The 23,608-nt window shown below is 39.1% G+C and overlaps 1 protein-coding gene across 1 annotated transcript in view; it reads left to right on the forward strand.

Moving 5' to 3' along the window:
* Positions 1-13,536, forward strand: part of GALNT3 (polypeptide N-acetylgalactosaminyltransferase 3) — a 35,877-nt gene extending 22,341 nt beyond the window's left edge. Inside the window, exons 4-11 of the mRNA XM_018554241.1 lie at positions 462-611; positions 2,353-2,587; positions 4,224-4,341; positions 7,053-7,253; positions 8,089-8,220; positions 9,995-10,099; positions 10,831-10,983; positions 13,316-13,536. Of these exons, the coding sequence (XP_018409743.1) occupies positions 462-611; positions 2,353-2,587; positions 4,224-4,341; positions 7,053-7,253; positions 8,089-8,220; positions 9,995-10,099; positions 10,831-10,983; positions 13,316-13,438 (1,217 nt within the window). The 3' untranslated portion in view covers positions 13,439-13,536. The remainder of the gene's footprint in view (positions 1-461; positions 612-2,352; positions 2,588-4,223; positions 4,342-7,052; positions 7,254-8,088; positions 8,221-9,994; positions 10,100-10,830; positions 10,984-13,315) is intronic.
* Positions 13,537-23,608: the final 10,072 nt, after the last annotated feature.

Genomic DNA, 23,608 nt, shown 5'->3' on the forward strand with positions numbered 1-23,608 from the left:
AGCCCAAAGACATCGTTGTCCATTCTGCCTGATTTGACATTTGTCATTTAATGGCTATGGGGACCTTTTACAGAGTACAATTTTTGACCTGGACGCTCGCTGTTTCTGAACCCAATCCTCCAGTGCCTTTGGTGGGTGGGCATCTGACAAATGGCAACCACTTTCATCCCTTAAATTTTAGCAGCAGAAACATGTCACTGATCAAGATGTTACTTCTAGAAAACCATGAGTTTTGCTTGTGATCAATGCTTTCATTTTAGAATGTTAATGATAAAGTCAGAGGTGGACAGTCTCAGGGACCCTGAATTTCTTACAGCGTCATTGGCATCACACATATTACAAAATGATGGTTTGGACACTTTCATTGTTTTAAATAATATCATGATTTTAAACTAAAATTGCCCTTTACCGAGTTCCCGAAAGTTTGTCTTTTAACATCTTTTCTGTTTTGTCTCTGTTAGAGTATTTGAAAGAAAAGCTGGATGACTATGTGAAACCGCTGCAAATTGTCAAAGTGGTCAGACAAAAGGAAAGAAAGGGGCTTATTTCAGCCAGACTGTTGGGCGCATCTGTAGCAACAGGGGACACTTTGACCTTTTTGGATGCACATTGTGAGTACAGAATGATTGTTTTGCTAAGTGATTTAAAAAAGTTCATCTTAATTTAAAATCAGTAAGTAAAAGTTTATTTCATAAAACCTTTGGGCCCGAGTCAGCTTTATGCTAATTTGCTGGTGAAAGTAGTGAGTTTGCGGTCATTGGCACAAAAAAGTAGCAAGGCCAGGGTGGACTCTAGTTAGCTAGCCTGTTCATATGTTTTTGTTTGAGAGAACAAACTATATCTCCAGGAGGAATCCCAACACAAACACATGAGGTGCATCTAAACTCTGCGTTTGACCCAAGACTCGGTACTAAAAAAGGGAGAGTGCTACCTATTTACTCACCAAGCTTTATGCATATATTTGATTAGGTGGTCCCATCATGACCTGCTGATTTGCAATCAATTACAATAAAGGGCTCTCTTGTCCACCACCAAGGATAGAGCAATCTGCCCATGGTTACATGATCTCATCAATACATACAGTGTTCAGTGGTGTCCATTTCTTATTCTTGGTATTGCTAAGGGCACTTTAGGCAAGGGGATGTCCTATCCGCATATTCCTGGGTTTTCTAATAGCCAAACTGGCTACTGCACCATTGAATTGTCACTGGTACCCTCCCTCATTTTTTTAAAAACTCTGTAGCCTAGAGATGCTACTTTCACACCATCTATCAACACCAGCCTGGCCAAGGTCCTCCTTATATGTGTATAAAAGATGATTCAACTGGTATGGTGACCAAGGGGCCAAAGGTTTAATACTGTGTGGCTGCATAGCCGTGATTAATTATCATTAAATAAGTGGGTTGTATTTCCGCTTCCTCAGGTCAGATTGCTGTGGAATGAACTAGTGAGCTGTTGTGCTTTTATTCCAGAACCTCCTGATTGCAGGATTAGGTTTAAAGTGTAATTTTAGCATCTTGAAAGATCTTAATCCAGCCCCTTTTCATCACAAGGTGCCTGCATGCATGTCATCAGTTTATTCCCAGGATGTGCCAAAAGCCCAAGACACTCCAAAACCCCCACATTTCTGACCAAAACTTTTATGGTGGCCCACCACTCCCACCTTCCACACCTCTCTCTTGTTCAGTTACTGTGATGGTTGGCCTTAGCGTCCAAAAGGGAGGTGGAAAGGAGTAGCAGCAGGCCAGAGAGTCACCATGTAATCGTTGGTTGAAATTTACCTAATATAGCATGCCACGTTTTTGGCGTTCCTGAGCCATTTAGGAGAATAATTTATGAGGTACCTCCCTTGAAGTTCTTGCTATACAGTCCTGGGACCAGATTAATATCTTTCAAGAAACCACTGGTCCGTTTCAAGATGGGAGGTGTCAAAGCCAAGGGGTTCTGTAATGCTTCATCTATTGATCCATATTGCATATAGTTATCCCCCCTCCCCAGGATTGCTGCCATTTCTTAAACTGAGATGCTCGTTATCTTTCTCTCTATTCTCTCGAAGTGCAGTAATAGTTGTGTCTTGTATTTAGGAATACTAAACTTTTTTTCTTTTTTTTTTTGTTACTGTAAAAATCCAGCTGGTTTTATATTTTACTGCAGGGGGCTTGTAATTAAAGGCTCAGCACATCCATTATAGGCTTTTAACATCACATTTTGTGAACAAACCACTAATTATAGCTAGAAAACAATCCCAGTGACTGCAAATGGTTCAAGTTGAGGCTGTGAAGCTCCTGGCTCTGTTCAGCATGACAAAAGAATTAAATCATAGTTTTATACACGTTCTTCTCCTTGTTCCAGGTGAGTGTTACCATGGCTGGCTGGAACCCTTACTTTCAAGAATTGCAAACAACCACACTGCAGTGGTGAGCCCAGATATTGTCACCATTGATCTCAGCACGTTTGAGTTTGGCCACCCTTCCCCATATGGAAATAACCGCAATCGGGGGAACTTTGACTGGGGTTTGGCGTTTGGATGGGAATCTCTGCCCAGTTCTGAAAACAAGAAAAGGAAAGATGAAACCTATCCAATAAAGTAAGAAATCATGATAATGATCCTGGTATGGTGTAACAAAGCATGTGTGTCAGCAACTGAAATTTAGAGGTATTCATGATCTAAGAACTGTGGACTATATGTGAGAGTTCTATAAATAAATGTTCTCACACAAGATTCACACTGGTTTAACCCAACTTTTTCTAATTTGATTTCATTGTAAAAATGTGTGAATCCTGAGTATAAGCTGTGCAAATCTTGTGTGAAGCATTTACCTGAATAATCAGTCCCTCTGATCACGACCTATGGCAACATCTACCCTAAGATGCAATCCATCTGATTACAGCAGATTTGAGATAATGATGAAGAAAAGAGTAGATCCCCATGCTGGTAACACAGGAAAGGTTGGTCTTTAGGGCAAAGGATCCAGGTTCAGGAGAGTAAGTGTGGAAGCAGTTTAGGTTGCTGGCTACTCTGTTTCGAACAAATGACATCTGCTAGCATGAAAATTCCAAACCTTAAAGTTGCTCATGCAAGCAGATGTTTGCGCAAAACTGTAGTAGTTTACAGAAGGAAGATCACATTGTTTTGCGTTTTTGGTTTAAATCACAAAATCGGTGACAAGGTCACAGCATTTTTTTGCTGAAAATGTTCTTAGCTGAAAAATGAAAATTAATGCAGCCACCACATGTAAGGACTGTTAATCTGCAGAATATATATTACATTTGTGTTCTTGAGTTTATTTATCCTTTAATAAGTCCAGTCTTCAATGTACATGCAGCTTTTAAATCCCAGATGAAGGGGGTTGCTCTTGAAATGCATTGGTTGTTTTAATCCATGTCATTCCATATCAAAGATTATAATCTTGGACTCATTGAGGTGGCGCTTTTACTAACTGCATCATAAAAAAACCTGATGGAGGTTCTGAAACTTAACTACTCTTCTTGGATATGTATTTTAATTGCCCTCTGTGTCTCTGTTGGGAATATTTCCTCTCACCTATGTCCTGATTGACCCATAAAACAGACCGGAAGTGAGGAGAAATCTTCTAAATGAGGAAATGCGCAGCAATACAAACCCATTTTCTAATGAATACGGAAGGTTTTAAACCTGTTTTTTTTGCTGCTAGACCAGTGACCAGAGGGAGCAGTAATTGTTTCTATTAAAGTTCCAGGACAATAATTATCTGTCCAGATTAATTGAGCATAATAAATGTAAGCCCTGATGAAGAGGGATTTTCATGTTGGCTGTCATCCATTTATATATCTTTACTGTGACAAATAATTGAACTTATATTCTCTGCTTGGTGTGCTCTTGCTGTCACTTCACACACGATTTTATTGCCGTGTTGTCCCTGTGTGGAAAATTTCTCCTGACTTCCTGCTACAGTTGATAGTGTCAGAATAGACCTTTCCCTTTTCTATGGGGACACTCATGGCAATAGCAAGTGTATATATGTATGTATGTATGTATGTATGTGTGTGTGTGTGTGTGTGTATGTATGTATGTATGTATGTATGTATATATATTAGGGATGTCCCGATGCCACTTTTTCAGGCCCAAGTACATCCCCTCATGTACTTGCCGATACCAATTACAGATACTTTTTCTTAAAGGGACAGGTGACTTTAAATGATCCATAGTACAACTACATGTTATGTACTATGCTTTTATACAGGACACCAACATTTGCTGGGGGCCTTTTCTCAATCTCCAAGGAATATTTTGAGCATATCGGAAGTTATGATGAAGAAATGGAAATCTGGGGAGGCGAGAACATAGAAATGTCTTTTAGAGTAAGTATAATGTTTTAGTAGTGTGGTTTCTGGTGGGCTGGAGGAAACTGGTTCTTTGTGTTAAGTCTGATCATTGCTTTGTGCCCAGCTGTGTTTACTACACTGTGTTACTGCTGTCACGTTGCTGCGCTAAACAAGAAGCTGGCGTAATTCTGTCTGCTTATTTATTTATTTTACTGACATTTTCATATGCATAATAGATGAACAAAAACCAATAAAAATGGGTATGTACAGAATATTACATTTATAGTATTCGCTTAATGGAAGTATATGAAATTAGTGTGCACCGGACCCAATTCAGAAAATTGAAAAAAGACAATTTACATGTAGATAATTAGTACAACGACCAAGTAGCTGGCATTCTTGCCATGCAACACTGCGATCCGGGGATTAAATCCCAGCATGTGCAGTATTTATGCAGAATTTATGTTCTCCCTATATTTTTGTTGTGTTCACCTGGCTGCTCAGGTTTCTTTCTACAGTCCAAAAATATACCAGTAGAGCAGGGGGTAGGCAACCTTGGCATTCCAGTTGTTGTAAAACTACAAAACCCAGAGCCTCTGCCTTTGGGAGTCATGCCTGTCAGTCTTGCAAAGCCTAATGGGACTTGTAGCTCCACAACTGTTGGAAGGTTGCCTACCCCTGCCAAATTGCAATCAACCCAAACTCTCCCTTATATGTGCACATCTCCTTGACTGTCAGAAGGTGGTTATATTCACTTTGTATGGTGATATGTATGTTTTAAAAATGCATTTAGCTACACGTGACATTTTTGATTGTCCAGCTGAAATCACATGATTGGGCGCCTGCCTTGGAACAAACTGCTTTTTATTTAGTAACGTTCCAGGCAACTTTTAGTCGTGCAATTTATGTAAGCAATCTCGGTAGCACAATTCATATCTTTCTCAGCACCAGAGGTGGTAGCAATTGTTTTTTCCCTGTTACGGTTTTAATAGAGAACTGTGGCTTAGTCACATTTAGCTACCTTTTTTTTGTGTGATGTTGATAAAAGTTGCCTGTGGATTTCTAGCGATAGAGTTTTTAAGGCTTTTTACAAGGACTTTTGTGTATAACAACCCTTTCAATCACGGTTTAGAGTAGTGATATGTGAAGAATGTTTTAGATCAGTGTGTGGTCAGGCTAGAGACATCTGAATGTGCTGATTACAAGACTTAATACAGCTGTGTCAAGACATGTCGATGTCGAATAAGTAATAAAATCCACCAGAAGACAGAAAACTATTATCAGCATGGTTGTGAGCGTGCCTTGTTATTTGCATGTTTAAAATAGTGGATACAACCTAAAAGACACAGCATCACTATACTGATATTTCTATAGAATTGCAGGGCCCTATAGGAATAGGATGCAGTGGTTTGAAAAGTGTTGACTTGTGGCTTAGCAAAGCCCTCATCCCACCCCTAAAAACTATAGAAAGTAATTCAAAGATATTTTTTACAAATGTAATTTAGTCATACTAACGTAGGAAATGTTCTTCTTGGTAACTGGTTAGCTTCGTCTTGAATGGTTCATGGTGTAGACTAGGGGTAGGCAAACTCTGACCCTCTATCAGTGGCAACACTACAAAACTAATTGTGTGTGTGTGTGTGTGTGTGTGTGTGTGTGGGGGGGGGTCAAATATGTCTGCAAAGCTACACTTTAAAATAGGGTTAGCCAAACTCCGACCTTCCAGCTGTGATGAAACTAAAAATTACAGCATGCCACTGGGAGTGATATAGACCCTAGTCCAAAAGAGTGTGTGTGTGTGTGTGTGTGTGTGAAATCTTGTAGACTGAATTAGTTAACCCCTGGCTTCTTGTATAAATAGTGAGATGTGTGCCATCATTTTATTTTCTTGTCTCAATCCACATGGGAGTTTTAGGTGTGTCTACCCACCTTTTGCTTGTTCAAATTTAAATAAATGAAATGCCGGACAGGGAGAGTGAAAATCCATCATAGTGGACAAAGCAGGTGTTCAGTTCCAGGAGCTCAGAGACCATAGACCTCTACGGTTGAGTCCCCAAAAGATTGTTAGGTTGGGTTTCTTTCCAACATCTCTGAAAAACTGAAATCTTAGTTTTGGTTGGGCCGAATCTTCAAAATGACTTGTATGTACAACATACCTGACTAAAAAAAAAAAAAACGTAATATACAGCTCGTACCCTGAAAAGCCACTGCTTCACTGCTCTCCTGGCCAATGCAAATGCTCACATACTTTCATGTGTGTGAATACTTGCTCCCCCTGCTACTCACTATGGTTTCTCCCACTGGCTTGTAAGCTACTACAAGATGTAAGTACTAGCAGGAGCAACCATGGTGACAGGTTATAGACAGATTAGACCTATTAGACGGGTATTTGACCCACCCAATGGGTCAAATGCTAGCAGGGGATGTTGAGTAGAGAAGTATCAGCTTTAGACTTAAGAAATGGGCTGCTGGAAAGGTCAGTAGTATGGAGTCATCTTTTAGCAGGTATGTTGTTCATGCAAGTGACCCTTTGCTGCCAGAGTCCTTTTAAATTACATTAATATGTAATTTAAACATCAATTTACATTACCATCTATCTCATGATTGCTATCATTTTGGATACATTTTAATACATATATACTTAAGTATTATTCAGTTTTTTTTGTTAAAATGCAAACTTATATTTGATTTACTGGATATGTAACCTCCTGACTCAGAAGTTACAACAAATCTCTGTTATGACCTAGGTGTGGCAGTGTGGTGGACAGCTGGAGATCTTGCCCTGTGCAGTTGTGGGCCATGTATTCCGTAGCAAAAGTCCTCATACCTTTCCAAAAGGAACACAGGTCATCATCCGAAACCAGGTCCGTCTGGCTGAAGTCTGGATGGATGAATACAAAGAAATATTTTACAGGAGAAATCATGAGGCAGCCATAATGGTCGAGCAGGTATGTCTTATTTCCTGAGGATTTATCACAATATCTGCACACATGCACACAAAATGTATAACTAGCGTTCAAAAAACAGCTTAGATCATTAGATCATTAGATCATTGGCATTGGGTATCAGGAGATCTGCTCTAAATCTTGACAGCTGTTTAACCATTTCTCAGATCTTTATGGACCAGATCAGTTTTTATATTTTAGCTATGGACCTATCAATGAAAACTTTACAAGATGTAAAATGTTATTATTTATATATAAATATATACTGTTCAAAGGTTTTAGGCAGGTGTGAAAAAATGCTTTAACTTAAGAATGCTTTCAAAGTGTTAATAGTTTATTTTTATCAATAAACAAAATGAAAATTAAATGAACAGAAGAGAAATTCAAATCAATATTTGGTGTGATCACCCTTTGCCTTCAAAACGGCATCAATTCTTCCAGAGAGAGAGAGAGAGACTAAATATAAGGGCTGAATCTTGAACTTGTTTCTTTGTATCCTTGGGTCGTGCACTCCATCAACACGTTTTTTTAAAGTGGAGTGGCAAGACACTGGGGAGGTAGAGAGATATAGGATGAGATGTTTCCTTCCTAAGTAGATTTAGTATTAGCATGTATTCGCTTCAGTGCCATCAACTTTGGAACGGTTCGAATGTTCTGAGTTTCGGTTGACCTGCTGTGCAAGATTTTTAATGGATCTTTGTTTAAAGTATAAATATTAGTAAAATGTTTTGAAGCATATCTGCTGGCTAAAGAGTTGATTTTGCTATGTTACAACAATACTGCTATTCATCATTATTTACCTTTTATAAGACGTCATTGTACTTTCCTGTTTTGGCAGAAATCGTATGGTAATATTTCCAAGAGAGTCCGCTTGCGGCAAAATCTTCAGTGTAAAAATTTTACCTGGTACCTGAAAAATGTCTATCCAGAAATGTATATCCCAGACCTGAACCCACTCATCCATGGAGATGTAAGTATTAACATACATAGTTCAGATCAAGCTGCGTTGTCAGAAGAGTCAAATACATTCAGAGCAATAGTAAACATTTAAAACTTTTGCAAACTCCCTGGAAGAGTTTATTCTTTCTTTTTACTAGTAATATATCTCATTACTGTTAGGTCATTATTATTTTCATTATTATTTATTTTTGCTCTATGCGTCCCATTGGGGAGATTTCCCCTCGCATCCTATACCAGAAACACAACAGAAAGTGAGAAGAAATCCATCCAAAGTGAAGGGAAATGTTACCCTCAGATACCCAGATGGCAGTCATGATATTTTGAATTTCCCATTACTTCCTGTCCCAGAGATAACCATGACATATAGAAAGAATGAATCTACTTAGTGGGGACACACAGCAATAATGGCTAGTGATGAGGTTAGGGGTCCCTGGCATTTGCAAAGTCTGTGAATAATGAACATTTGGCTGTTGACTTTGCATGTTCACCATCAGAACTAGTGAACAACCTATTAAGCAGTGCATAGCTTTTGCTACTGGTTAGCTGAGTCACAAATGGCAATAAGTTGTAGGAATGGATGTTCCTACCTCCCTCAATAAAATGGTGGGCTCACTACAGTGGTTCCCATGCCTTTTTTCTTTTCTCACAACAACAGCTTACTTTTTAGCCTTAAAATGGCCAGAACTAAATAACAAGATTTACCCCCTCATAAACTTCAGTGGGGTTCGGTGAAAAGTTCGCTAATATCATCTAAGATTCATAAAACTGTTTACTAACCCAGCCCTGGCAGATCTGCTCATCACTAAAAAAAAAATCTTAAAGGGGTTTTAACATTTTCCTCACTATATCAAATATTAAACAAATGTTGTCTGTAAAGACACTCTAAAGCTCTAAAACTTTATCAAAGTTTTCACTTAAGATTCACTCAATTATCACTGTTTCACTGAAATTTCAACCATTTTCATCAAGACTTCGAAAATAGGTTAATCTGGGTAAAGGTGTGTGAATCTTGGTTGTCTGTACTTTCTTGTCATTGACCTACAATAAGCATGCATCATGCAAAGTCATAGCGTCGATCTGCATCCTTTTTTGGGATCATTGGCTCTCAATTTTTGCTGTCAGGGTGTTAACAGCCAGAAGAATAAATGCGAAGCTGGCGAGCAATTCAGTTTTGTGTGGACTGGCCATTTAATGCGTTGATTTAGGCATGCCTAAGTGCATGTAGTTGTTTTGTAATGTTGATTAGACACTAGTAAGCTAATTTTCAGGGATATTTAGATTAGGTTAGCCTTTTCATTGCTTATCCGATGAGAAATTGCTGTTAAAGTGTAGCACACTCGCTAGAAGTGTGCTTCAGCACCCAGAATCAATCGCAAGTTAGCTTTTAAAAGTTATCTGTAGGTAGGGACATAAAAGTTACTTGTCATTGACTGGCACTGGCCATTGAACAGCACTGATCTGTATTATGTTCATGGTAGACACCAGAAATGTGCAGAATCTGTGAATGTCCTAGTAAAGGAAGTGTTTATTGGTTGGAACTTTACCAGTGTTTTTCCAACTGACAATTGCTTGCAGACAGCACATTTTCTACATTTATACCTGAAGCTCAACTCCAGGAACATATGATTGTTTTTTTTTTTTTTACTGAAATACATGCACAACTGCAATAACATGTATTTTTTGAATTATTATCTATCTGGAGCATAATAAATTACAATGGCAAGAACATCCCAAAAATCCAGAAGACGAGGGAGCAATCTAACATGGTTTTGTTGCATTTTCAGATTCAAAATATTGGAAACCAGAGATGTTTGGATGTTGGAGGAGAGAATAGTAATGGAGAGAAACCTCCAATCTTCTACAGTTGTCATGGACTTGGAGGAAACCAGGTAGGAGATTTTTTTTTTCTCTCAGAATAACCCCTATGTAATTTCAGCAAATCGAGTGAATCCTTTGAAACTTGACATCTTTTTCTCTCACGCTGAAAGAAGAACTAATCTTGTTGCATATTAAAACCAGATGGATTTCCCCATACGTTCTTCTAGTTCATAGGAGAGTGAAATCCTGGAGTTCCCGGAGGAATTTTAGACAATAGAGCACTTCCAGCTTTGTTTCAGGAAGACATGACTATGTCCCTGTACACAAATCCAAGTCCATAAAGACATGGTTTAATTAGTTTGGTTTGGAGGATGTCAAGTGACCTAAACAGAGCGCTGACCTTAACCCTAGTGAACACCTTTACGATGAATTGGAAAGTCAATTGCAAGCCAGGTCTTATCATCCAATCAATAGTATCTGACCTCAAAAATGCTCCTTTGCCTCACAGGGCAAATCTCCCCCAGACATGTTCCCAAGATTTTCTAGAAAGCCTTCGCAGAAGAGTGGAGGCCATGGTTTCAGGATCTGATGTCTAATAGGCTCATTTAGGTGTTGATTATCAGGTGTCCAGAAGGGTTTGGCAATATGATGTATAAGATAGCTGCGTATCTTACCTAAGCAACTTTAAAAATGGCAACTTAGAAATGGCAGTTTTAGGATCCCCAAACCTCTTACTTTTCACAGACATTAGTTATTTCATATGGATGGATGATGATGTGTCCTGTTGTGTTTTTACTTGCAGTATTTTGAATATACGTCAAGCCATGAAATTCGACATAATATCCAGAAAGAGCTGTGTTTACGAGCTAGTAAAGGACTTGTAATGCTCAAAAAGTGTGGCTACAAAGGCAAAGGTACCATAGTGCTGCAGGAGGAAAAATGGGAGCTTCGACAGGTGTGTTTTGATCATTTATATATGCAATATGTTTAATTGTTTGCAAAGACTTCAAGACTAATGTGAAATCAGGGTCCTGGCTGACCATAAAGGGGATCACTTCTTGAATTTTTGAGTTTATGAAACTGAGAACCCATTTGATAAAGCTATAGGAAATTCCACATTTGATCAATCCCTAACAACAGTCTTTGAAGTGTGTTCAATAAAACAATGTGAATCACAACCTTGTAGTGCTTAAAACTATATACATATATTTATGTAAAGGCAGGGAATGCTAAAATATATACATGTAGTTATGTAAATCCATAGCATGATTAAATATGTACACTTGGAAACCACATTTCTACATCTGCAAGAATGTCAGTAGTACGATTATAAGGTCATGGATTCATTTACACCCATTCACAAATTCTAGCACTTCAAATACAGCAGAAGGTAAAGCAATACCTCCTGTGGGGGGCTTATACCAACTGGTTTTTTTTTTTCCAGGGGGAAAAAATTGACACCGGGTGCGTTTTTCCATAATCCTTGAAATTGTAAATATTCCCAAGCATACTTTTCATAATTACAGCCTATGTCCTCATTAGGCAGATCTCCTTAATGGGGACACAGGCACAGCTGGGGACAGAGCTTCTGAGCATTCACAACAATTTTTTTTTCTTTTTTGCTTCAGACAGAGAGGGGAATAGAGAGGATCAAATCCTACCCTTTCTATTTTTATCTATTTAGAAGAGAAATTTGATGGAGTCACGGGCAACAGTAAGGATTTGACAGAGAGAATCTAATTCTTTCTCACTGTATCCAATATAAAAATAGTTGGCGGCCAGAGCTGGGTCTAAATAATTCAGGTGGTAGGTAGTGATGGGTGACTCTGTCCAAGTTCTATATGCCAAGGGTTTGGCAAATTTTTGTTTGAAATTCCACAAACCGGAATATATTGGCAAAACTCATGGGGTCGGGAGAGAGGGGGAGGGGGTGGAATCTTGTTACATTTTGGCCATGTTTAGGGCTAATAGGAAAGTACTGTAAAAAAAAAAAAATCCATGGTAAATTGGGCACTGACTTAAAGAACATGTGCCAATCCCCCAAAAAAATAAAAAATAAAATACTGTACAGTAGAGAGACAATATTTTCAAGTGAGTTTGCGAACATCATTGAAAATACACATATCATTTAAATACAATTAAATGCTTAGGAGAGACCTTTAAAACTGTATATGGTGTTACAGAACAGTACAATTTTTACAGAGAGTCTCAGTGAAGGTGAATACTGGCAGCGCATATTTGTAAGATATAAAAACACAATTTCACAGTCAAATAGCTTTGTTCACATAAAGTGGCAGCACCCAATCTGATTTCATTTCAGTTTGAAAAAAAAGGCTTTTCTTCAGGTAGCTTTATCAGTGACACATGCTTTATCATCAATCGGAAATAGGACTGCTTTGACTGGCAGGTAGAAATTGTCCTTGTTGTCACTGATGCAATACTGTCCTGCTAGTGGCCAATTGCTATTAACTTTCATGAAGAATTAAGAGACTGCAGAGGAAACATCAGTGCAACATTGGCCAGCTGCAGGGCAATTTTAATAAGGCTAGGTACAAATTTACTAGAGAGAGAGAGAGACCACAGGTTGGGTTTTTACTACTTGAATTAAGCTGCAGTTGATATAGCAGTGTAAAACTGGCCAGCAGCAGAACAGTTTTAATCAGGGCTAATAGGCCTAACTGGTAAATACCTACCTTCTAGTTTATCTATGGCAATAGGTGGTGAGGTGAATGCAAGTGATATAATATGAGGTGGTTTAGGTGCACACTGTTCATGCACTTAGTGTTTTTTTTTTACCATTTATGCAAAGCAGGGGCATGCTCTGCACGAAAGGCATCTTAAAGCACAGATGACCAGTAACAAGTGAATGTTCCACTTTAAGCACCCCACACTTTAAAAAAAGGCCTTAACATATAAAAACCCTGAAACACCACCCCTGAAACAAAAGCCCACCTTGTTTTAAGGAAAGCAAAACAAAAAAGCAGCTTAACCTAAAATAAAGGCCGTATCAACATCAAATAAGAAGTCATATACCCCCCAAATAAATAACTCTAAAATAGCACCCCTTGGAACAGAATCCGTTTTATTAAAAGGGGAGGCTTGCAGCAAAAATAGGAAAGTTTGCTATGGATGGGACAGCAGCTGAAAGTGACAAATTAAGTTCAATTTTAGGGTTAATTCCCTTTTTTTCTGATCTTAGACTTTAGATTTTTTTATATAAAATATTTAGGTCAGCTCCAAGACCATTTTGCAAACTAAAATACCTAATTTTCTATTTTTTTTTCTAGGAGCAACAGTTGTTCAATGCTGCATACAACATGTGCCTTACAGGCAACGGGCCGAACCCAAACCTTGCACCCTGTAATCCTGAAGACGCTTTGCAGAAATGGGTGTTCCGTCAAAACACATAAGAAGATGACGGAGGACTGTTTATACTTAACACTGTGATGAGAGTACACTGTAACATTTTATGCAAATGCAGCTGATTTTGATTACGGTGTATACTTTAAAAAAAAAACTGAACGCCTTGTTACGAGAAAAGAACACTCCGGACCTTGTGTCAACTACAAATGCCAAAGACTGTTTTTAATCTGTTTGTTTTCTTGTGTGTTTACATGTTGGTTATTAGGTCAGGGATTGCAGGGGGGTGTTGATGGTTTACAATGACTTTAAAGATTACCGGTTTTATTACCTGTTTTATTATCTGCACAATTACCTGTTTTATTATCTGCACTTATGTAACAAAAAAGTTGTTGTCTTTACTACAATGGTACTATTTTTAAATTAAACCTTTCCTTAGTGAACCTATGGGGCTTCCATGGCTTACCTTCTTTTGAAAATGAAAGTTGTCTGGCTATCATTCTAAATATCTGGCATCCATACTTTGGGTCACTGAGCTGAAATACGTATGCAGATCAGAAACTCAGCATTAAAGGGCAAACCTTTTTGCCATATCTATGGCAAACCTTTTTGCCATAGATACAGGAAATCTTTTTTCCTTTTTTTCCCCCTGCTGATATTGGATCCAAATGGTTTTTACTCTGATACCTAAGGAACTTTAAGACTGAAACACAGCGGTGTTTTCTGGGTTTGTATGAATTTGAATACAAATGTATATTTTTACATTTTTGAAGGATCTCTTTTAATGGTCATATTGGCCAAAAATTGTGTATTATTTTGTTCTCCCATAAAGGAATAGAATGTTAAAATGTTTAGAATTTCTGTTCTTGTGAAGGGTACTTTAGTGTGGACTAAAGCCAAAGCAGATCTTTTAGATTTCTATTTTTTCTTTTTTTCCCCTTCTTATGACATTGTTGTGTTTTGTCCAATATATTTTACCTGTGAGTAATTTTTGTATGTTCAATGCATTTCTATCTTGGAAACAAAGGACAAAACAGAGTGCCTCCATAGTGTAAAAACTTAATTTATTTGTACAACACACAACTAGAATTGTACTTACAAAAAAAGTCGGTAGTTAAAATCATGTAAAGGTCGATGGAACTCGAAATCTCTAGCAGCGGGAGTCTGAAAGGATGTATCACATCAGCGTCCTCTGCCCCTGTGAGTTCAAAAGGTCTACGCGTTTCAGGGGCACGCCCCCTTCATCCGAACCTGAGGTTGTGTGTTGTACTAATAAATTATGTTTTTACACTATGGAGGCGCTCTGTTTTGTCCTTTTGTTTCCCAGATCGGTGGTCTATGTGACCTGTGGGAGCTTTTGTGTTTCAACATTCGTTACAGCTGGCCTGCTTTGCAGCCGGAGGCGCCGGTGTTGGTTTTTTGTTGCATCTCTATCTTGTTTATACGTTTCTTGACTAACTAACAGGGGTCCAGTATTTTTTAGCATTCTAAAAAAGGGAAAGAAGTTCAGGGGTGGGGGAAAGGTGGCACTGTCATTGCTTTCCAATCAGCTTCTTGGCTTTATTTGCTAACTTACACTTTGAAAATGAAAGTTGGAAACTGGCTGCTTGTAGCAATATGCCAACTTTCCCTTCTCTCTTTCCAAAGGGTGATTTATGTGCTGCAATGTATATATTGGTGATATGTATACTACAGTGTTTATTTAAATATACTTAATAACATTCCAGCAGTGATGATGCAGTTTGACTGTGGTGGGTGTTTTTTTTGTTTTTCCTGTAAGTTCTTTATTTTTTCATATGTTCATTGTTGAGTCATTACAATAATGCAATAACAAATGAAAGTTCTAATCAAAAATAATCTGCCTTCTATGTGATTTTTTTTTTTAATGTGTATTTTTAAGTGACGCAAGAAAAAAAATATTTCCACTAACTGTTTGTATTTGTGTCCACATGGTACCTTTCATTAGAATTTATTTCTGTGAATAAACATTTTTAACTGTCCCTGTGTCTCTAAAGCTGGTCATACACTGTAATATTTTCTTCGTTCAACCTGTGGCACAACAAAGCAAATATTACAGGTTCCTCCATCAATGCGTACGAGCGTTGACCGAGGAATCTCCTGCTGTCTTCATTGTATTCTGACTGTGGCCATCAGCAACTGTCAGAATACTGGAATAGAGCTCGAAGCTCATTGGCTCTGTTCATTTGAAGATTTTCTGACCAGCTCCTTCAATCAGCTGATCGAGGGATGCCGACTGAAAGACTACCGACTGTGGTACCCACTGTGCAAATTTCGGCCAGTTCACCAAGAACCGGGCAAAATTTGCACAGTGTATGGCCACCTTAACTACCAGGTCATGTCCAGGAATTGGAGTTTTGGTTCCTATGACTCACACTAACCCTGTAACTCTAACTCCAAGCCAGGCTGTGACTTTCCCTATAACCTTAAAGTGTATTTCTACTTTTGCAGTCTAATTTGAAAAACACTCTGTCATGTACCTTAGTATGCACCCGAAGTGATAAGGATGGCCTCTTCTTGCTGCTCTCATCCCAGCACCCCTGATACTGGAACAGCAGGTGTAGGGACAGAGAGGGACACGAGTGCCAGCAGATGCAGGAGCTGCTGAAGAAATCTGGACTGGTGAAACAGGAAACTGGATATAGGAGTCAGCAGATGGCGATGATCACTAGGGGGTGATGCTGACAGCAGAGGGAACAGCAGCAATGCAGAAGAATAACCGAGTTGGGCCAAGAGTGTTGCAACACAGTAACGGAAGACAGGCCGGGTCAAAGCCTTGTGGACAGAATCTACCAAATCAGAAGATAAGGGTGAGGTCGGATAACAAGCCTGGGTCATAAGGGCAGGTGGAGTGCAGCAGAGTTGAGAGTCCAGCCGGGTCAACACGGGGAGCAGAAGTCAGGAACACTAGCCAAAGATCACTGAACCCTGCACATATGCAGATTGCAACCTTAAATAGGCCGTTTGATGCCGGGCATGGGCGTGTGCACGCAATTGTAAGCAGCCATTTATAAATATTTTATTAATATTTAAGTTATGCAATGGGAACATATTACAAATATAATGTAGGTGTTTGCCTAATTTGGCTGCAAAAGTGAAAGTACACTTTAACTCAGACACCATCCCTTGTGTAACCCAACCTCAGAGTAACTCACTCTGGAATCCTAACCGCAAGCATAACACTAATCCTTCCTGTAACCCAACCCTTAAACTAACTCTGCTTGCAACCCTAACCCAGACACTGGCCCTCCCTGTAACCCTGATCCAGACACTGACCCTCCCCATAACCCTGATCCAGACACTGGCCCTCCCTGTAATTGAATTGAACCCTCCTACTAACTTGTAACCCATCTCTCACACCAACATTTTCTCTAACCCCAGCCCTCATACTAGGCCTCCCTGTAATCTAACCCTAATGCTGGCCATACACATATAATCTGCAGATTTTCTATGGTCAGATGAAAAAAGTGCAACAGATTCCTCCATCTACGCTAAACTGTGTGGATGGAGGAATCTCCCGCTGAGCCAAGCTTCAGTATCTTGCTAGTTGGCTCTGCTGGCTGTCAAAATACCTGAACGATCTGATTGGATGCAGGCAATGTTCAGGTATTTTGAGAGCCAACGGGCCGACTAGCAAGATACTGAAGCTTGGCTCAGCGGGAGATTCCTCCATCCACACAGTTTAGCGTAGATGGAGGAATCTGTTGCACTTTTTCCATCTGGCCATAGAAAATCTGCAGATAATCTATAGGTGTAGGGCCAGCTTTACACTAACCCTAAGATGGTAATGGCTCTTTCTGTATACCAGACCCAAGCTAAGCATTAATCCTCCATGTAACCCTAACTCCAAGCTTGACAGTAGTAAACTTTAAACAGTGATGACTCCTAAGAATCGCAGTGAGCCAATCACACAAGCAAGAAATGAAGGTTCTAACCGTGTACAGAGCATCTCCCTTTCATATACCAAGGAATATACTTTTTTTTTTAATGTAAAACAAAATATGTGACCTGATGGCTTGTGTAACAACAACTAATATATATATATATATTTATTTATTTTTTGCCAGAGATTTTTTTCCAATAAATGAATGGATTTGAGTTGATAATGTGCTTTACTTACATAGTGTTTATTTTTAATAAACATTCCAGTATATTGCCCTGATTTATACAATCCATGTTGTTTTCTGACTTCAGATTGTATGGTGTGGGAACACTCTACTCAGAATACCATATTTTTATCTTCAGTCAGAATAAAAAAACCCCATCCAGTGGTTAATGATAATTCTCTTCCATCCGGCCGTGTCTGAAGTATTTTCTCATCAGTTTGGCAGCTGTCTTGTGGCTTTCTCCCACGTTTGTCACTGGCCACTTCCTCCACCTCTAAAGCTGGAGACTACTGCTGCCTAATGTCATTCCAGTTAAATAAAACGCAGGCGGAACAGAGCAAGAGGCTTAAATTAGATGCTGTAGATTTTTAAATGTTAGGGTTCTTGGAATTCTAACCACAAAAGTTGGTGGAAATGTTCCGCTTGTATTGCCTCACCATTTAAAAGGATTAAAAAAGAAGCCCAGAGTTTTGTCTCCTGTGGGGACGTATTTCTGGGGAGGTGGGGATTATGTAGGGTCTGGAACTAGATGACTCAGCATGCCTTCGGAAAGGCTGTTAGGCAGTTCGAACAACCCTAGAGCCACATGTTGCTTAAAGCAGAACTCCAGGTAAACATTTTATTAACTCTTGCAGTGGGGCTACCCCTGAACTGTAAGGGTTAAGTGCTCTTTTTTGTCTAGGTTCAAAAATAACAGTTATAGTCACCCGGAGCTCCGAACCAGCCAGCTGTCACAGCGCTCCCTCCAGCCTGTCTCCTCCTACGCTGCAGCATTGGAATGTTTCCCAGCATCCTCACATCTATACTCGGTGTATAAACCTGATCAACTGGACCTTAGACCGCTGCAGAGGAGAGGTAGAGAGAGTTTGGAAGGACTGGCCTAAGAACAAACCAGCTCGAAGGATCAGGTGAGTATATCTTTTTCTTTTTAACCTAGACAAAAACAAGCAGTTAACCATTGCCTAAGAACTAAACCCCTCAGGAATGTTGGGACCCCCCAGGAGCTTTTGCTATATGTTCAAGTATGCTTAGCATATTTACAAAATATGGCATGTTAAACTTGATGCCCTTCTCCGGTGATGCAGCAGCTGCAATCCCTCTGGTCATCTTCATCCAGTCTTCTCTTGAGTGCAGGGTCTTCAGCCATCTTGAATGGTGAGGCTGAGATGATTTAACTATCCTGCGTGCATACAGGTGTTACTTCGTCCTGGCCCAGAATTGTGCCAGTATGTAGTACTGGCACAATTAGTATGTACACTGAGCTGCGCATGTGTGGCTCAGCATACATTCAAAAGAAATATGCAGACAGCGAGGAGCATTTCAGAAGAGACATACAGAGTCCCTTTTGTCATAAAAAGCCTACCTGTCACCACTTGTCTATAAACAGGAGTTTAATTCCACTGTAAAGGATATCTAAACCCAAGAATATAACTTTAATATATTGCAGCCTACTAATCCTTTGATGTAGTAGCTGCATATGTTTTCATTTCTAGGGCCTGCCAGTACAGAAAACGACTAATGTCAGAAGTCTTGTCTAAAGGTGCCTACACACTGTGCAAATTTAGCCTGGTTTTTGAGAACATTCGCACTGTGTGTGAGGCTGTCGGCACCCTTTCAGCCGCCATCCCTCGATCAGCTGATCGAAGGAGCCCGCCGGAAAATTTTCGAAGGGTCAGACCCTGGCAGCCAATGAGCTGCCCGTTCTGGCCGGGTATTCTGACAGGTGCCGGCAGGCGCTGTATGTTGAGGGAAGTATGCTGGTAGTGTTGAGGGAGGAATCAGATCTATTTTTTCCCGTTCAGCCATTTAGTAATGTCTTGTGGAGGGAGTTCAAATTTCAAGCAATTACATCTTTTTTTTCCCCATCTATCTTTTGTCAACTACAAATCAGGAGCGCAGTTTAAGGTGACCACGGTTGATCGTTTTTGTTTTTTTTGCAGGTGTTCCAGAGCCAATACTGCCACATACTAAATGTTTTTCTTTTCTATATTTTTCCCAAGGGCAAGTTTGCATCATTGGATCAAGCACATATTTTTACTGCGCCTGCTTATGTGAGCCTTGTCTTAGTTGAAGGATTTCTACCAGTAATACTACATATTTTTCTCCAAGGTATAGTTGGTTACTGTTTGTTTATAAAGACAGTCGAAGGGTTTGGAGATTCTTCTTTTTTTTTTTATATCCCTCATTTCTAGAGCTGAGCAAATTCTTTCTGTACATGACTACAACCCACTTTCTGTGACCAAGGGTGTTATGGACTTACCACCTGCCTTGGACTTGCAGAAGAATGCTGCAGAACACGGCGCCAAGTCATTATGTGGCACCAGTCTCTGCAGCATTCATTATCTGTCCAAGGAAAAAGGGGGTGAAGAGGATCTGTGATGTCACCAGACTGCACCAGACACTAGGAAACAAAAGTATGTTTTGTTTTTTTAAGGAGCGAGGGTGTGGGAGAGGAGCTTTAAGTGGTTAAGAAGTATAACATGACTCGAAAGGTTTTGTGTATGAAGTTTTTTTTTTTTGTCCATTTTCTTTTATAGACGCCAAACCTTTACTTTTATTGGACACCAGAGGGAGCTCTTTTTAAACACTTGAAAGAGTTAGATTTATCTGAATGTTTATTTAGTTACCTGATAAATGATTTGACATTAGAAAAGGAACAATATTTCAAAGCATTCAGTGTTGGTAAATGTAACACTGATGGTGTTATAGTAATAAATATTACTGAGATCTGGATCTGTTGATCTACATGTGTTTTATATATGCAGTGAATATTTAGATACGCTTTTGGTGGCCATAAAAAGCAGCAAATAATTGCCAAACAGATCATTGTTGATCTTGAACGGTAACGTTGATGAACAGTTACCAGTTACTGTAAACACCTTGCTGGATAACCACTGCAGAAGGAGCCATCATGGCTGCTACTGCTGTATTCGTTCCCATAATGTCTTGCAAAGGGTTGATCCTACCATTCCATTTATCAGAGGCATCCATTCCTTCCTTGATTAAACTCCAAATTATGTAAAACATTACTAGGAAAGGAGATGAGTAGGAAGCTCCGAAAGAAAAAAAAAAAATAATCTCAATGTTATCACTTTCAATGAATGAATCACAAATCCGCTTTCATTTACAACATCAGTATCTTTTACAAAGGCGCGATTTCACCACTTCCTCCCCCTGCTTTATTTCCCCCCAGAAAACCCCCAAAGTTATCATTTGACATAGTATAAAAAGAAGTAAGACCAGATGCAGTATTTGTTTTTATAACAGCAAGGCAATTCTACAATTTTCAACATATATATATATATAACATAGTGTCCATATCATTATGAAGACGCAAAATACTGAAACATATTAAGAAGTGTACTATTGCATTAAACATTCAAATACCCTCAGGGACCGGAGTAGCACAAGTGACCATTTTCTTGTCCATTGTTAAATACTCTTTGAAGTTAAGAGGCAGTATGAGGCAAAGTAAAAATGGATTAAGTGCACATTGAAATCAATCACTGGAACCTCACATATCTGCATATTTCAATTTACATTTTCTTAGTTGCATTAACCCATCCAAATAGTGTATAAGCAAGAGGAATGTGTTTCTGAATGAGGGGAACAGTCTATAAAATCATAGAATTGAAGAAAAAAGGGCAAAATTTACAATACAATTACTCAGCGATCTCAGCACTCAGCAGAAATTTCACAATATATGTTACAATATGACTGTACATTCGCCTTTAGATTTACCAAAACTATAGTATGAGGACCTACCTAAGCTATGAATTTGTGCCCCATTAGGTGGGCCATTGCACATCATAGTTGCTGGTAGATTGAACAGAGATTGTAATGTATAGTGATCTTAAAATAGAACTGAAGCCAAAACCTTTTTGTTGAGTTTTGGTTAGAGGAAAGCTGGGTATACACGGTTTCCTTTGTATTCCTTTGTCTTGGCTGTTAGCTCCGGTCGGCCGAGAATTTTTCCACCCGGCTCCTTCGATCAACTGATTGGAGAATGTCGGGCAGAAGGTGCTGACAGTGGCCCACATGCAGTGAATTTCAGCTAGTTCATCAAGAACCTACTGAAATTCGAAGCGTGTATACCACGCTTTAGGAAGGTGACCCATCAGTTTTTCTTTTGCCATCTGTGTGCCATTGGCGAGATTTCCCTTCACTTCCGGTCTAATAGCCAAGTGACAGGAAATCTCTTCAAAGAGAGGGAACTCACTGGTGGTCAGCAGGGTAACCAGAACTAGTATACCCAATGGAAGATTTCCCATCTATTTCTGATTTGGTAACAACCCAAAATTGTTAATTTTCTTTCAGTGATAACGATCACCAGGACAAATAGGGAAGGTGAAATCTCCCTAATGGGGACACAGCAATAAAAACCTGACCGGTGGTCTAATCCCTCTCCACTCTATCCAATCGTAAAAAGAGAATTGGCTTCAGTTGCACTTTAAGGCTATTCTAGAAGTTAGAGATTTAAGCTGCCCACACACCGTACAATTTATCTGTAGATTTTCTGTGGTCAGATGGAAAAGGTGCAACATATTCCTCCATCTACACTTAACTGTGTGGATGGAGTAATCTCCACCTGGGCCAATCTGTTGCACTTTTTCCATCTGACCACAGATAATTGTAAGGTGTGTGGGCAGCTTTAAATGTGGTATTTATTGATTTATGTTGCAAACCTCTGTCAATAATAATAATTAAAAAAAGCTATGGCAGTTTGGTGTCAATTAATGCCAAACGTAATTGTTTCTAATAATATATACAAATCACATTCTAGTATCAGTGAATATTTAATACTATAATATGCACAGACAACCAGACATGCCACACTGTGGTGCCTGTAATCGTTATTTCTTATCTATGTGTGCCTTGCTGGATTTGGGCCCAAAGCTTTCCAAACACATATATAATCTACTTATACAATTTAATTTCCCAATTACTATTTCAGATTTACTAATAGGAATTAGCAAAATTGGGAATTTCAGTTTTACAAAAATTTTGATTAAAAAGATTTTGGCAAAATTTGCAAGTTTGGCAAAATGCATTGGTGTCTTTGTGGAAGGTGGTTTTAGGGATGCAATGGGCTTTACATTTCTCCTGAGGGTTACAGAAGCTCTACTTAGAACTGTTCAGGACCTGTTCTGTGCCAAAATGGGGACCCCTGTTAGCTTCATCATTTTACCTTTTTTTACACAAAGAAAAAAGTGACAGTCAAAAATGTAAAAAAGTGACAGTACTAAAAAAAAAAAACTTAAGAAAAAACAGGATGAGTGCTGGATTAAAAACTAAACTACTCTAAATATACCCCTCTAAGCACATTCAGATAAAAAAAAAGATTGTTTTCAAGTAAACCTTAAGCAGCTCATTCATATCAATTTCACCAAAATTATTCTTCTCATCCCTAGTTACAAACAACAGTGTAGAATGAGGCCTTCCTAAATATTTCATTCAGTTAAAATGGACCTTGCATTGGTCCCCTCCTCCTTGCACCTGAACTGCCTGGATGCCCTCCCCCTTTACAAATCTCATACTATTATGAGGTGTAAAATGCACATGGAAAAAAAAAAGGATATATACCTTACTCCCATCTTCTTTATGTTGGGTGTGACGTCCCCTTCCAGTAAGATTCATGAGGAATGCAGAGTCAGAAGACACTCCAGTCCATTGCAACAGCTTCTTCTCATGACATTTTGCCTGCTCTGTATTCCTCAAGATCTAGCTGGAAGGAGTGTGATGTCATCCTTGCCTAGGTGCCGTGGGTGTAAGATTGGGGAGATTTATAAAGCACTTACTTTTTTACAGGTACATTTACACCGACTAATTCATAGGTGATATGTAAAGGAGGAGGGGGCCTGGACAGTGTAATTTGACATTTTATTGCCAGGTCATCTTTAATATCGAGTCATAGAAGTCCTCACAATGCATTGTGGTTGGTAATTGTAAAGTAGATTGTAGTATCAGGTAATGTGTAGGGCCAGTTTATAGAAAATTTGTAATGAGACATAGGGGTGTTGCTACTGCAGTTATCCTTATGAGGGTTCGGTCACTAGTGTGTGTTGGGCATGTGCAGTGCAGTGCATTGTAAAATAC

This window comes from Nanorana parkeri, unplaced genomic scaffold (genome assembly GCF_000935625.1).
Source record: "Nanorana parkeri isolate BGI_ZX_2015 unplaced genomic scaffold, ASM93562v1 scaffold149, whole genome shotgun sequence".
NCBI classification, from domain to species: Eukaryota; Metazoa; Chordata; class Amphibia; order Anura; family Dicroglossidae; genus Nanorana; species Nanorana parkeri.